This window comes from Haematobia irritans, chromosome 4 (assembly GCF_050003625.1).
Source record: "Haematobia irritans isolate KBUSLIRL chromosome 4, ASM5000362v1, whole genome shotgun sequence".
NCBI classification, from domain to species: Eukaryota; Metazoa; Arthropoda; class Insecta; order Diptera; family Muscidae; genus Haematobia; species Haematobia irritans.
In genome coordinates this window covers 8886862-8902136 of record NC_134400.1, presented here as the reverse complement: position 1 = coordinate 8902136, position 15275 = coordinate 8886862, and the positions used below count along the sequence as shown (strand labels likewise).

At 29.5% G+C, this 15275-nt stretch overlaps 1 protein-coding gene across 2 annotated transcripts in view; it reads left to right on the top strand.

Moving 5' to 3' along the window:
* The window catches only part of Ten-m (teneurin transmembrane protein Ten-m), a 394884-nt gene that overhangs the window by 370104 nt on the left and 9505 nt on the right, over nt 1–15275 (top strand). Inside the window, exons 3-9 of one of the 2 annotated variants that reach the window (XM_075305334.1) lie at nt 68–343; nt 546–875; nt 4942–7629; nt 11152–11435; nt 11857–12268; nt 14166–14711; nt 14775–14982. In XM_075305334.1, the coding sequence (XP_075161449.1) occupies nt 68–343; nt 546–875; nt 4942–7629; nt 11152–11435; nt 11857–12268; nt 14166–14711; nt 14775–14982 (4744 nt within the window). The remainder of the gene's footprint in view (nt 1–67; nt 344–545; nt 876–4941; nt 7630–11151; nt 11436–11856; nt 12269–14165; nt 14712–14774; nt 14983–15275) is intronic. The other variant, XM_075305335.1, reaches the window with a different exon arrangement.

Genomic DNA, 15275 nt, shown 5'->3' with positions numbered 1-15275 from the left:
CCGAGAATTTGTTATAAATCCTTTCATTTAATTTCTTTTCGTTTTTTCTTTCCCCCTTTCATTACAGACATGAACAAAGGTTCACCCATCGATTATAAAAGCGGTTCGACTTGTTCGACACCCACCAAGGATACCTTGAAAGGTTATGAACGTTCGAATGCCAACAATTGCCTGGGTCCCGTGCTTCCGCCACGCAGTGTCATGAGTGGCATACCCTCGCATCATTATTCGGCTCCCATGAATTTCCGCAAAGATCTGGCAGCTCGATGCTCGGCCAAATGCATAGCCATTGTATCTGTATCCGTGTTTGTGGCCATGTGTGTGCTGTTAATATTTTTAACAGGTAAGAGAATGAAAAATGCACACACATACATTTGTACAATTTTAAAAGTAGAGCTTCTTTTGCCTCCAGGAAACGGAAATTCCGTTTCTTTGCCCCCTCTTTATTTGAATGATGATAAGTTAAAGTTATTCGAGATTAATTGGGGGGACTTCTTCGAAATGTTTTCTTTTCTTTCATTTCAATTTATCATTATTCGTTGTAGGTTTTGGTGTCCTCCATTGGTCCCCCACTGCCCCCTGTACAGTTCTAGTCGGCAACGAGGCCGCCGAGGTAACAGCGGCCAAAAGTACTAATACAGACCTCTCCAAGTTACACAATTCATTGTTACGCTCTAAAACCGGACAACCCACGACAACGGCTAGCTCTTCATTGCCCCCATCCTCGGTATCGGCGGCGGCAGCCTCCTCATCGGCCTTCCAATCGACATCGGCTTCATCGGTAGCCATAGGATCACAAGCAGCCACTTCCATATCGTCCCCATCATCATCGTCTACATCGCTTTCATCACCATTGGCAAATGCCAATAATGGAGGTAATTATTCACAAGTTTTAATTATTTTTAAATGAGTTTTACAATGATAGGAGAAGAAGAAGACGACGACGAAGAGGCGTAAAGCATATAAAACCCCGGAATAACTGAAACGGGGCCCCAAAAACAATCAAGGAAAGAAAATGCTATAGTGAAAACTTTGAAATAAGAAAAAATTTCTAACGACAGCGACGATTAAATGAAAAATCTATCCCCAACACCACTCACCCACCAACGAATGACAGATAGACAGAAGCAATAACAAAATCAGGACAAGAACGACACTAACTACGCAAAAGTTTTTTCCTCTTTCTTTGTTTGTTTTTATTTTATTTTTTTTGGTGGGTTTCTTATACGCGGTTTTATTTTTCTAAGACGGGGGGAATTTGAAAACATTCGACATACTGTGGTAAAGAAGACATTCCTATTTCATGTGTTAATGTCGTGTTGAGGAAGCCGCGGGGAGGTTGATATTTAAGTAAATTGAAATAAAAGTGTCATTCATTTCACTTAGCCGAAAAACAATATCCAACGACATCTTCAAAGAAAACCAACAAATAAAATAAATCATGGGTCTATTTTTGGAAAAATTTTCAAAAAAATACGAACTAAGTTTTCTTGGACAAAAGTGTCAATGAATCAGTTGATGAAATATTAACCAGAGTTTATTTTCCCAGATTTTCGAAGAAGACATGCCGCTCATAATTATTCATAGACTTTAGTTCAATAAAGAACTAAAGTTTTTTACATAGGTTTTCAATCTGAATTTTCCATCGTACCTAGACTCCTCCTAACTTTAACATTTTAAAAGACAATGTTAAGAAAGTTTAACCCTTAAATGCCCACTGTATCTTTTAAGATACAACCAGAAAAAAGTCTAAGGTCTTAAGATTTTGACCGTATGCCACGAAATCAAGTTTTTTGCATTTAAAACATCGTAACATAGTTTTAAAAACTATATTTCCGGATATATCTATAGTACATCTGTGTAAATTGAAGCCAAAATTAAAATATAATTGAAATAAATTTTGTCCGGAAATTCAGAAACCTACATATTGGAGAATAATAATTTTTTTACCAGAAATGAAACAAATGTTGGTAAAAACTTTGTGTAGTATAAAAATATCTCTATTCTCTATGCTCTACTACACAAAAAAATTCACGAAAATTTTTCCAATTAAAGTCTTAATTGAGTTTATAAAAAAATATCCAATTAAAAATTTTATGGATTCATTTTGTAATTCAATCACAAAATTAATAGTATCAATTAACTTCTTAATTGGATCAATAAATTGTTTAATTGACTTTCAATTAATTGATGTACACACCAAAAAAATTTTTGTGATTCAATCACGAAATTAATTGATCCAATTAATTTTTAATTGAAATGTCTCCAATCACAGAAATGATGGTATCAATTGGAAAATTGATTGAAAGTCAATTAAAAGATTAATTGATCCAATTAAAAAATTAATTAATACTATTAATTTTTGTGACTGATTTTTGTTTCTATTAAAAAATGTGTTAAATCAATTAAATATTTAATTGAATATGTTTTAAAACTCAATTAAGACTTTAATTGGAAAAATTCTCGTGAAAGTTTTTTCTTTTTCCGGCCACAGTTTTATCTCAATAGATAAATTCTTTTCCCTTAGACTAAATTCAAATATAATTAAAGTCACCTTTACTGATATTATATAAATTTATCCCCCTTTGAAAAAATCACAATTCCTGGAAATGAAATTTTAATGTGAAAATACTTCAAGCCTCCATCTCTGCTCCCATAATTTTATAAATTTTTTTCTCACTCTCTCTCCCTGTAATGTCCCCAATACAATACAGTTTATATGGACGTTGTTTTTATTGTTGCCATCATTTAGTTAAAGGAAATAATCTAGTTATAAATACATTTCTCTCGCATAATTAAACCGTGAAATCTTAAACGTCTTTAAGGTGTCTGCTTTGAGAGAATGGCTGAAAATATTAACACCACCACCACTACCATCGCCACGCCACCACCGCTATTATCACTCGTATTCTAACAGCAGAATTGAAAATATCCCCCTGCTATATTATTGCAACTACCTTTTTTATATAGAAAACTTCCCTTGAATACGAGTGAGATAGAATGTCAATAGAAACAACCCTGTCCAAAATTTCATGAAGTGATGAACTTAAAGAACACACAGTTTAGCTATACAAATAAATATATTTAAAGAAGATTAAAGGATTTTAGAAAAAATCGGAATTTTTATGAAATTCTCTAGGAACTACACTCAAAAAAAAAAAAACAGTGAAAATTTTCTATAGAAATAAATTATTGAGCAAAATAAAAGTTTGAGAACATTTTCTTTAGAAAGAAATAAAATTTTGCAAAAATGTTCTATAGAAATAAAATTTTGCAAAAATTTTCTATAGAAATAAAATTTTGCAAAAATGTACAATAGAAATAAAATTTTGCAGAAATTTTATATAGAAATAAGATTTTGACAAAATTTTATATAGAAATAAAATTTTGACAAAATTTTCTATAGAAATAAAATTTTGCAAAAAATTTTCTATGGAAATAAAATTTTGAAAATATAAAAATAAAATTTTGCAAACATTTTTTATAAAAATAAAATTTTGCAAAAATTTTATATAGAAATAAGATTTTGACAAAATTTTCTATAGAAATAAAATTTTGCAAAAAATTTTCTATGGAAATAAAATTTTGACATTTTCTATAGAAATAAAATTTTACAAAAATTTTCTATAGAAATAAAATTTTGACAAAATTTTGCAAAAAATTTTTATAGAAAATTTTCTATAGAAATAAAATTTTGACAAAATGTTTAGAAAATGTTCTATAGAAATAAAATTTTGAAAAAATTGTCTATGGAAATAAAATTTTTTCTATAGAAATAAAATTTTGCAAATATTTTCTATAGAAATAAGATTTTGCAAAAATTTTCTATGGAAATAAAATTTTGACATTTTCTATAGAAATAAAATTTTACAAAAATTTTTGATAGAAATAAAATTTTGCAAAAATTTTCTATAGAAATAAAATTTTGACAAAAATTTTCTATAGAAATAAAATTTTGACAAAATTTTCTATAGGAATAAAATTTTACAAAAATGTTCTATAGAAATAAAATTTTGCAAAAATTTTTTATAGAAAATTTTCTATAGAAATAAAATTTTGACAAAATGTTTAGAAAATGTTCTATAGAAATAAAATTTTGAGAAAATTTTCTATGGAAATAAAATTTTTTCTATAGAAATAAAATTTTGCAAATATTTTCTATAGAAATAAGATTTTGCAAAAATTTTCTATAGAAATAAAATTTTGACAAAAATTTTCTATAGAAACAAAGTTTTGACAAAAATTTTCTATAGAAATAAAATTTTGACGAAAGTTTTTATAGAAATAAAATTTTGACAAAATTTTTTATAGAAATAAAATTTTCTATAGAAATAAAATTTTTCAAAAAGTTTCTATAGAAATAAAATTTTGCAAAATTTTTTTATAAAAATAAAATTTGGCACAAATTTTTTGTAAAAATAAAATTTTACAAAAATTTTCTATAGAAATAAAATGTTGCAAAATTTTTTTCTAGAAATACAATTTTGACAAATTTTTTATAGAAATAAAATTTTGACAAAATTTTCGATAGAAATAATATTTTGCAAAAATTTGCTGTAGAAATAAAATTTTGCAAAAAATTTTTATAGAAATAAAATGTTGACAAAATTTTCTATAGAAATAAAATTTTGCAAAAATTTTCTGTAGAAATAAAATTTTGCAAAAATTTTTTATAAAAATAAAATTTCGATAAATTTTCTATAGCCCTACATACTTGTTTTGTTTTTGTAAAAGTTACCTACCTGTCTTTTTGTAACGAGCTTCTTCTAGTTGAGGTTTCTCTGAAACAAACAAAAAAATAAATCTTTTATAGTTTCTTGTCAACTGGTTCATTTTATAAGTAAACTTTAGGATATATTTGAAGCGAAGTTTCAACTTTCAAAGGACATCCTCTTAGGGCTATTGCTTTAAAAAAAACTCTTATTACTATATTATATTTAGACACAGACCCCTTGGTAATAGATGATATTGATGTGGGAAATAATCAAAAGTATGCATATGATATTGGAGAAAACAACCAAACCATACCGCGCAACGAAAACTCCATTAGCCTTACGGAAATGCCACCATACCTTGAAAAACAAAATATGTCGCAGAAACAAAGATATCGACGAAGTTTATCCTCATCGTCATTGCCAGCACAAACTTTCGAGCACTTAATTAAGAAAAAAGACGAAGTAGATATGCCACCAGAAGATGATGACACTACTGGAGTGGTTGTAGCTCAAGAAGATGAAGAAGAGTTTGATGAATACTACAGCAGTAGCAGGGTAAATGGTGATACAATGGATTTGCCAAATACACAAACAATTTATGACAATAAAGTCAATACGAGTGAAGACAAGGACATGGTAGCAGCAGCAGTGACTCTGAAAACTGGTGGAGACGACTTCAATGAAATGGATGAAATAAATGAAAATATGGGAGATGGTAATGTTTTAGTGATAAAAAGTAATTATGACAATAGCTATATCAAAGAGAATGATGATGAAGAAGAGTCACAACTGTTGGATGGAACTTTATCCTCCACCGAGGTGAATGAGTCGCAACAATCTGTTGTGCCAGAAGTTGGGATGTCTTCGACATCTTTGCCGGTCATATCATCGAATAATGACGATGAGAAAACTTTGAAAATCAATAACATATTAAGTCACAATCAAAATAATGACAATAAGGATAATAAGGAAAGAAACAATCCTGATAATATGATAAGCAACGGCCAAGAACAAGTCTTACAACTTTCAAATGATATCAATAAAGACTTCCTTAAAGATGGTGATGATGGCGCACAACTTTATACCACATCTGAATATCCTCAGGCAACTACTAAAGCTTTTACCATATTTGAAAACTATATTTATGACGAAGAAGAGATCCTAATAGCACCAGAAGATTCTGCTGAATTTCTACCATTTCAAGCAATAGAACAATCTGGCAATACTCCTAATGAATCATTGACAAATGCCACAATGAAAGTGTCAACATTACATTTCAAACAACAAAATATCGATAACATAATTGATGGCTCCATCATAAATACACCATATTTATGGAGTAAAAGGAATGTAAATAATGATAATGATGATGAGAATGATGGTCTAGAAGAAGTAGGCCATAAAAATGTTCCCCCTGGAACTGAGCTGAATGGCAATAGCAAATCTACTCAAAATGATGACACCCATAATGTTGCCGATGATGATAAAAATGATAAAGTTGACAATAATTTTCGAATCAATCGTGAACGCAACCATGCTCCTCCTAACAAGGTTCAGCATACTGACAACATTGATTCAATGACATTTAATAGCCATCATTTATCTGACATCAATGATGACATTTATTCAACACCATCATCACGACCGCCGCCGCCAAAAGCAGAAGCAGAAGAACTTGCCAAAAGCTTGACACAAAAAATATTCCCAAATGAGAAAAATTTGAAGATATTCAATGTACATAATAGAAGGTCTGCGGCCAATGATATTCTTCAAGTACCCGAAAATTCTTTGGAGAGTCTAATGCTAAATGATGGCCTGTTACCCTTGAATGCCCACAATGGATTTATGGAAATGGATGACATAGATATTGTGAAGCTAGAAAAAACCCATTCCTCTGAAGATGAAATCTACAAGACAATAACATTCGATAAAAGTCCTAGGGGTAAACCTCAAAGTAACACCCAAAATATTCAAAATCTTCCACAATCCATGGGAGATTATAGCAAACATTGGAATGAGGTTATCAATCGTGAAGAGGAATGGCAAAGAAGATTTGGTTATCCCAAAATAAAACAAAATCCTACAACTGCCAACTATGACCAACCAATTACTTCAGCCCCGGAAAGAATACAGGAAATTAATACCTTGAAACCCTGGAAGGCCGAGATAATTCCTCATGCAGCAGTTGATAAACGTATCGTAGTTAATTTGACCATAGGCACAAATGATGGATCAGGCAATATGTATACCCTACATGTGGATATACCAGCTTTTCAAGAAAATGGAGAAATACAAAATATCAAACAGGTATTGACCCATGATCAATTACCACCAGCAGAATTGGTTAAAAAGTTTCCGCCAAAAATGGAAGAAAGTGTAGACTCATCCAATAGTAAGATCTTACCTTTGGTAAATAATCCAGAAGAAACTATAACAAGTCCATCCTATTGCATACCCGAACCTCCTCCACCGATACCAGAATGTCCTATCTGTTCATGTGATCTCTTTACAAGTACCAGTCAGACATCTTCAATGGACTATACAACAGTGGACACTTCTTCCAGAAATACCTTCGACAATAATGACTTTGACAATGACATATTTACAATATCCACTATGCCATCTACATCAGTCGATGACACAATGCAAAATATCAGGCATATATCACCAACTGCCAAAACAAGCATTTTATCTGTCACTACTACAAGCACTTATTTGCCAAATAATGAGGATACTACTGTTAGAGATGATAACATAAATGTTAGTGATGGGACATCTACTAATATGCCTGACGATAATATGACAACTGCTCCTAATACCCTTTCGCATGGCAATGCTATAACTAATTCTTATAATAACAGTAATGGTGAAAAGTTTGCATGTCCTGATGTTATGCCTATACTTATACTTGAAGGTGATTTGTATTTTTTTTATTTTTTTACATTTTTAAATACTAAACTGGACTAACCTTCCTACTAAAAAAAAAATGCAATACTAAACAACTAATTACTATTTTTTTTAATATTTTTATTTTATTTATTTTTTTATACTTTTACATTGTAAATATACATATGAATTTTTCACCACAAAGTCATTGAAAAAATTTTTATCATTCCATATCACATCACCCTATTTCAAGAAAGTATTGGCTATTCATCAAAAACAACATAAATATCATTCATTCATGGAAACTCCTCACAATTACTAGGGCTGTTTTCTTTTAGTACTGGATAGCCTAAGCCGTGAAGGACTAAAAGAAAACAGCGTACTCGTTTATCGAGGACATCTCCAAAAATATGCAACACTGACATCAGCTGTTTAAAAACAATAACAGAAAACAAGCGAAATTTTACATTTTTAATGAATTGAATGCAATAGCAATAAATACCATAATTACTGTTGTAATTATTTTTTTGACACTATACCACTTTGAATTTTATGCCATTCGACAAATTAGTCACAATAAGTTGCTATTGTGAATCGAAAAACGTCACTTTATCAAAATGCAATCTAGCAACACCGACGCGACTTGCACTAATGAGATATTCTGTATAGAAAACCAGGGCAACGATTTTCTGGAAAGCTCATACAAAAGTTGCATTCAGTACTAAAAGAAAACAGGCCTACTATTTAATTAGAATAAATTGGCTTTAAGGTAGCGATATAAAGTCTGCTGATTTAATTTTTTCATTGTAACCGAATTCTTCACGTCAACAGTACTCTGTACTGTGCACAAAACACCATGCAACACAGAAAAAGATATTGTTTTCAATCACTAAATTATTTGATCCAATTAATGTTTACTTGGAATTTCATCAATCGTGGAAATGATATTAGCAATAACCAACATCAATTAAAGAGTTAATTGTTTCAAATAAAAAATTAATTTATCTTCTTTTTTGTTATTTTTTATTTTAACTATGTGAATCAATAAAATTTTTCATTGAGTTTTTTTAAATTCATTTAAAATTTTAATTGGTAATTTTTTTTTTGATATTTTTTCTGCAAATACTGAATTTGACAGAGAGAATAACGACCTCTCATACAGAGTTGCATAGAGGACATTGTTTTTGGTGTCATCTAGAGAGAGAGAAATAACACCAAAATTTGTCCAATAAAAATTTTAATTCAATTTCAATTACACTAATTTTTTAATTAATATAAAAATTAATCACAAAAACTAATTGAATCAATTAATTTTTTGTATTGGATCAATTAATTTTTTCATTGATTTCATTTCATTGGTGATTGATATTATCATTTCAACACAGAAAAAAAAATATCACCAAAATATTTCCAATTAAAAAGTTGATTGAAGTGGAAAATATTTTCGATTAATAAAATAATTGATACAATTAATTTTTTAATCAAGATAGAAACTGTAAGTCAATGATTTAAAATTTAAAAATTAATTGATACAATTAACTTTTTAATTATATTCGGAAGACTAAATCACATAAAAAAACGATCGAAATTTTTTTCAAATTTTTAACTAAAAATTTATTTCAAACAATCAATTTTTTAATCAAACTAAAAATATTAACGGCCATTTTCATGTATCTCCGTTAGACTTTAACTCCCAGTTAGCAGAAAGTAAAATCGAAATTTCTTCTCTCCGGTCAACTTTAACTGAAAAATTTTTAGCAGTTAAGTTCCTAACTGGTATATGAATTATATAGACAAGATGACAGACATGTCCATAGTACGGTTTAAAAGTTCGTTAGCTAACGTAGCACTAACGGAGCTTCCTGAAAATGGGGGTAAGTCAGTTAAGTAATTGAAGTAAAGTAATTGAAAATAGTTACGTTTTTAATGAAAAAATTAATTGAGTTTTTCAATCAACGTCAATGAAATTCTTAATTGAATCAATTAAAATATTAATTGAAATTTGCTTTTTTAATCAAGTATTTTTTAATTTCCAATTAAAACAGTGATTGATACTATCATTTTCGCGATTGAAGACATTTCAATGAAAAAAATTAATTGGATCAATTAATTTTTTTTTATTCAAACAATAATTTCCAATTAAAACTGTGATTGATACTATCATTTTCGCGATTGAAGACATTTCAATGATTGCAGCAGAGAAAAAAACATTTGTGTTAAGTATTAAAGAAAATTTAATTAAAAATTAATTGGATCAATTAATTGCGTAATTGAAGATAAAATATAATTTTTCTGTTTTTGGTTAAATCTGGATAACTCACAGAAAAAAAAATCACGAAAATTTTTTCAATTAAAATTTTAAATGAGTTTTGAAAAATATTCAATTAAAAATTTAATTGATTCAACGAATTTTTTTAATTGAAACAAAAATTAATAGTATCAATTAATGTTTTTATTGATGCAATCATTTCTGTGATTGAAGACATTTTAATTAAAAAATTAATTGAATCAATTAATTTCGTGATTGAATCAGAAAAAAAAATTTTTTTGTGTGCGGTATGTCAGCAAGTGGTATATCGATAAATTCAAGTAGGACCTAATTTTATTTCATTCATAAAGAGCCACTGAAACTTACTTAGTTACATTAAGCAAAAACTATTGCTGACTTGCGATAATATTAGAAACTAATGATTCGATGCTGGAAAAGTATATTTATTGTTTCTTTTTTTTTTTTCAATGTTATTATACTCTGTTAAATCCCAGCAGTTTAATATCAATAACAAATTTTTTTTTACATGAGTCAAATAAGTCGAAAAAGATAGTAAATTATGACAAATATGGATTTATCCTTAAAAAACATTGATTAATTTATTTCGTCATTGAAGAATATCGAAATCAAGCAAGTTTTATTCCAGAATACAAATGGAAGACAAAAAGCATAATATTAGCGACAGCAACAGGATTTCTAAAATTTATTTATACATTCATTTGGACAATTTTTTATTTACTACATCATACATTTCATTAATTCAAATTAACCACAACAAAATCATTTTAGTTAATGAACTAATTTTTTACATCTCTAACAGAAATCACATTTACACTATCATGGACAGGCATTAATGAAGTCATGAAAAGGGAACAAATCTCATACTACATTCCCAAAAATATTATGAAAATATTACTCTAATTATAAAAAAAAACTTTGTAAAAATCGACAAATATACTTCAATATCATATTCGGGTATAATTACTCGTAATAAACACTAACCTTTGAAAAAAATTTGAATTCAAGTCATTTTCGGGTATAATTATTCGTAATAAATACTAACCTTTGAAAAATATTTAAATTCAAATCATTTTCAAATATTTTTCTTTGATGAAATGAGATGAATTTTCTCAAAGGTTTATGTTTATTAAATCTATTGTATATCAATTATGGTCTATGTATGTATAACAATTTACAAACTTACTAACCCCAATAAATTGCAATATTTCGTTTTCTTTTCCTCACCCCTCCGTTGCGCTTTGTGTGTGCGAATTTATAAAGGAGCACGAACTTTCCCAGCTCGTAGTTTCCCACCAGATGGTACAACCTTTGGTCAGATAACATTGGGTCAAAAATTAACCAAGGAAATACAACCCTATAGCTATTGGAATATGCAGTTCTATCAGTCGGAACCAGCATATGTCAAATTCGATTATACCATACCACGAGGAGCCTCAATAGGAGTTTATGGCCGACGCAATGCTTTACCCACACATACCCAATATCATTTCAAAGAAGTATTGAGTGGTTTCAGTGCCAGTACACGATCTACCCGATCAGCACATGTAAGTATATTTTGAACTTTGGTTTTCCCCTAGAATAGAAATAATTTGGTGAGGTTCAAATAAAGGGGTGATTGTGTTGTTTTATTGGGTGTTTTACTAAAACTCTGCTTAAATTAACCACCTAATCGTTTGTGTTTTTTTGTCTTTTTTGTGTATTTTCATGCTTCCTCTTCACAAATCAAAACCAAACATACACCCTCATCCTCACACCTATATATATAAACCAACACTCATGCGCATCTGGCCGCCATATCAAATATACACACATATATCACCAACACAACACAAAAAAACACTATCATTCTTCATTACCGTTACACATTTCCTACTCAATCAATCATATCTTGCGGACGGACGGGATTTGCGTACATACATCATCGAACATATGACTATCGTCGATTACAATACAATCTGACAACAGCAATCGATAACGCGTGAAGTTACCCGTTATATGGAACCAGGTCATTGGTTCGTTTCACTGTACAACGATGATGGTGATGCACAGGAAATTACTTTTTATGCCACAATTGCCGAAGATATGACTCAAAATTGTCCAAATGGTTGTTCTGGCAATGGACAGTGTTTGCTTGGCCACTGCCAGTGTAATCCTGGTTTTGGCGGTGATGATTGTAGCGAAAGCGTTTGCCCGGTATTGTGTTCCCAGCATGGTGAATATATAAATGGTGAATGTATTTGTAATCCCGGCTGGAAGGGTAAAGAGTGTTCATTACGTCACGATGAATGTGAGGTGGCCGATTGTAATGGCCATGGTCATTGTGTCAGTGGAAAGTGTCAATGTATGCGTGGCTACAAAGGAAAATTCTGTGAAGAAGGTAAAACCATATACATATCATATATAAAGCGTGGTGAAAACCGATTTTCATAATTTTGCTAGGAAATTAATATTTAAGATATTTGTTAATTTTGAATTATTTTTAAAAATTTTTCATAAACATTGTGTATATAAATCGCTATCGATTATATATCAAAGTCTTCCACAATTTTATGTTTAAACTCAAAATTAAAAATCATAGATTGGACAACAAATTCCTACACAGAACAATTTTTTTTTTCAATTAAAGTCTTAGTTGAGTTGATTGAATCAACAATTTTTTCAATTGAAACAACAGTCAATCACAAAAATTAATAATATCAATTAATTTTTTAATTGACTTTCAACTAATTTTTTAATTGATACTATCATTTCTATGATTGAAGACATTTCAATTAAAAAATTATGGATCAATTAATTTGTGTATCTATGATTTCTTTTATTTTATTTATTTTTTTTTGTATGTTATATCCAATAAGAGGAAACGAATTATTATTTATTTCTGTAAATGTTAAATTAATTTTGTTTTCGTCTTAACTAATATATATTTTCTTATAAATCTATGTTATACTGCCCACATCTGAGAATGGAGCCGACCCATTTTTGTCGGCGGCTGTTGACAGTAAATTTTTGACTCAGACGCACGGTTGCCCCCCGATCCAAAAATTATCTAACAAAATTTAGAGAAAACTACCAAACTAAAAAATTTTATTTCTATAAAAAATTTTCTCAAAATGTTATTGTTATAAAAATTTTTCGTAAAATTTTATTTCTATAGAAAATTTTGTCTAAATTTTATTTCTATAGAAAATTTTGTAAAAATGTTATTTCTATAGAAAATTTTGTCAAATTTGTATTTCTATAGAAAACTTTGTAAAAATTTTATTTCTATAGAAAATTTTATCAAAATTTGATGTCTATACAACATTTTTTCGAAATTTTTATTTCTATAGAAAATTTTGTCAAAATTTGTATTTCTATAGAAAATTTTGTCAAATTTTTATTTCTATAGATAATTTTGTCAAAATTTTATTTCTATAGAAAATTTTGTCAAATTTGCATTTCTATAGAAAATGTTGTCAAATTTGTATTTCTATAGAAAATTTTGTCAAAATTTTATTTCTATACAAAATTTTATTCCTATAGAAAATTTTGTCAAAATTTTATTTCTATAGAAAATTTTGTCAAAATTTTATTTCTATGCAAGATTTGTGAATTATCTCTTAGTGGGAGAGGTGTATTTTGCTAAACCTACCAAACTATAAACAATTCTATCAATCTACCAAACAGTAAAAAATCCACCAGTTTTGGTAGAATTTTACAAACTATGGCAACCGTGATCCGGCTATAATATAATCATAGATGTATGATTATATTGGTTAGGATAACAAAATCTAACACTTGAAAGGTACACAGAAAAAAATATCACCAAAAGTTTTCCAATTAAAATTTTAATTGAATTTTAAAAAAATTCAATTGAAAATTTAATTGATTCAACAAATTTTTTAATTGAAAAAAAAATCCCTCACAGAAATTAACTGTATCAATTAATTTTTTTAATTAGAGCAATTAATTTTGTAATTAACGTTGGTGATTGATACAATCATTTCTGTGATTGAAGACATTTCAATTAAAAAATAATTGAATCAATTAATTTCGTGATTGAAGACAAAAATATTTTTTTTCTGTGTAGAAGTGATTTGCAAAGAGACTTTGTACATAAGTGGATATTAAAATTTTAATTTAGAATGTCTTTTGTTCAAAAAAAAATATGTGTATATTTTTTAATACCGAATTATTCCCTCGGTCCATTTTGCTAAAACCTTAGAACGAAAAGTTCTAAGTTCTAATCAGTATAGTCATCATCATCTAAAATATTTCTTTTTTCCACGTTGCAGTTGATTGCCCTCATCCTACATGTTCTGGACATGGTTTCTGTGCCGATGGTACATGCATTTGCAAAAAAGGCTGGAAAGGACCCGATTGTGCTACCATGGATCAAGATGCTTTACAATGCCTACCCGATTGTACGGGTCATGGAACATTCGATCTGGACTCACAAACATGTACCTGTGAACCCAAATGGAGTGGAGATGATTGCTCCAAAGAATTATGCGATCTAGATTGTGGTCAACATGGACGATGCGTGGGTGATGCCTGTGCCTGTGATGAGGGCTGGGGTGGAGAATATTGCAATACCAAATTATGTGATGCCCGATGTAATGAGCATGGTCAATGTAAGAATGGCACATGCCTTTGTGTAACCGGTTGGAATGGCAAACATTGTACAATAGAAGGTTGTCCCAACTCTTGTTCCGGCCATGGTCAGTGTCGTGTTAGCGGCGAAGGACAATGGGAATGTCGCTGTTATGAAGGCTGGGATGGTACAGATTGTGGTATTGCCTTAGAAATGAATTGTGGCGATAGCAAGGATAATGACAAAGGTAGAAATATGAAAACCTTCATAGAATCTAGATTATAATGCGTTGATTTCTATATTTTCTTAGATGGCTTAGTGGATTGTGAAGATCCTGAATGCTGTGCCAGTCATGTTTGCAAAACATCCCAACTTTGTGTATCTGCCCCCAAACCCATCGATGTTTTGCTACGCAAACAACCACCAGCTATAACCGCTTCCTTCTTTGAACGCATGAAATTCTTAATCGATGAAAGTAGTTTACAGAATTATGCAAAGTTGGAAACTTTCAATGAAAGGTAAGTTCCAAAATATTGGCTCAAAATATTTTAGATAATTATTATTATTTTTTTTTGTGTTTCTTAAAACCAATTGGGCTTAATATTTTGTTATGGAAAATTAAATTAAAATAATTTTGTTTAAAAAAATGATTAAAAATTCAGTTGTTAATACGAAGAGAATGAGAAAGGCTTGAAATACTCATCACGATCATCACCAGATGGGTCAAAAATACATACAATGTATTGAGGTAATACGCCCAGACAAAAACCACAATGATCAAGAGAAATAAATTTAACATGGGACCACGGTT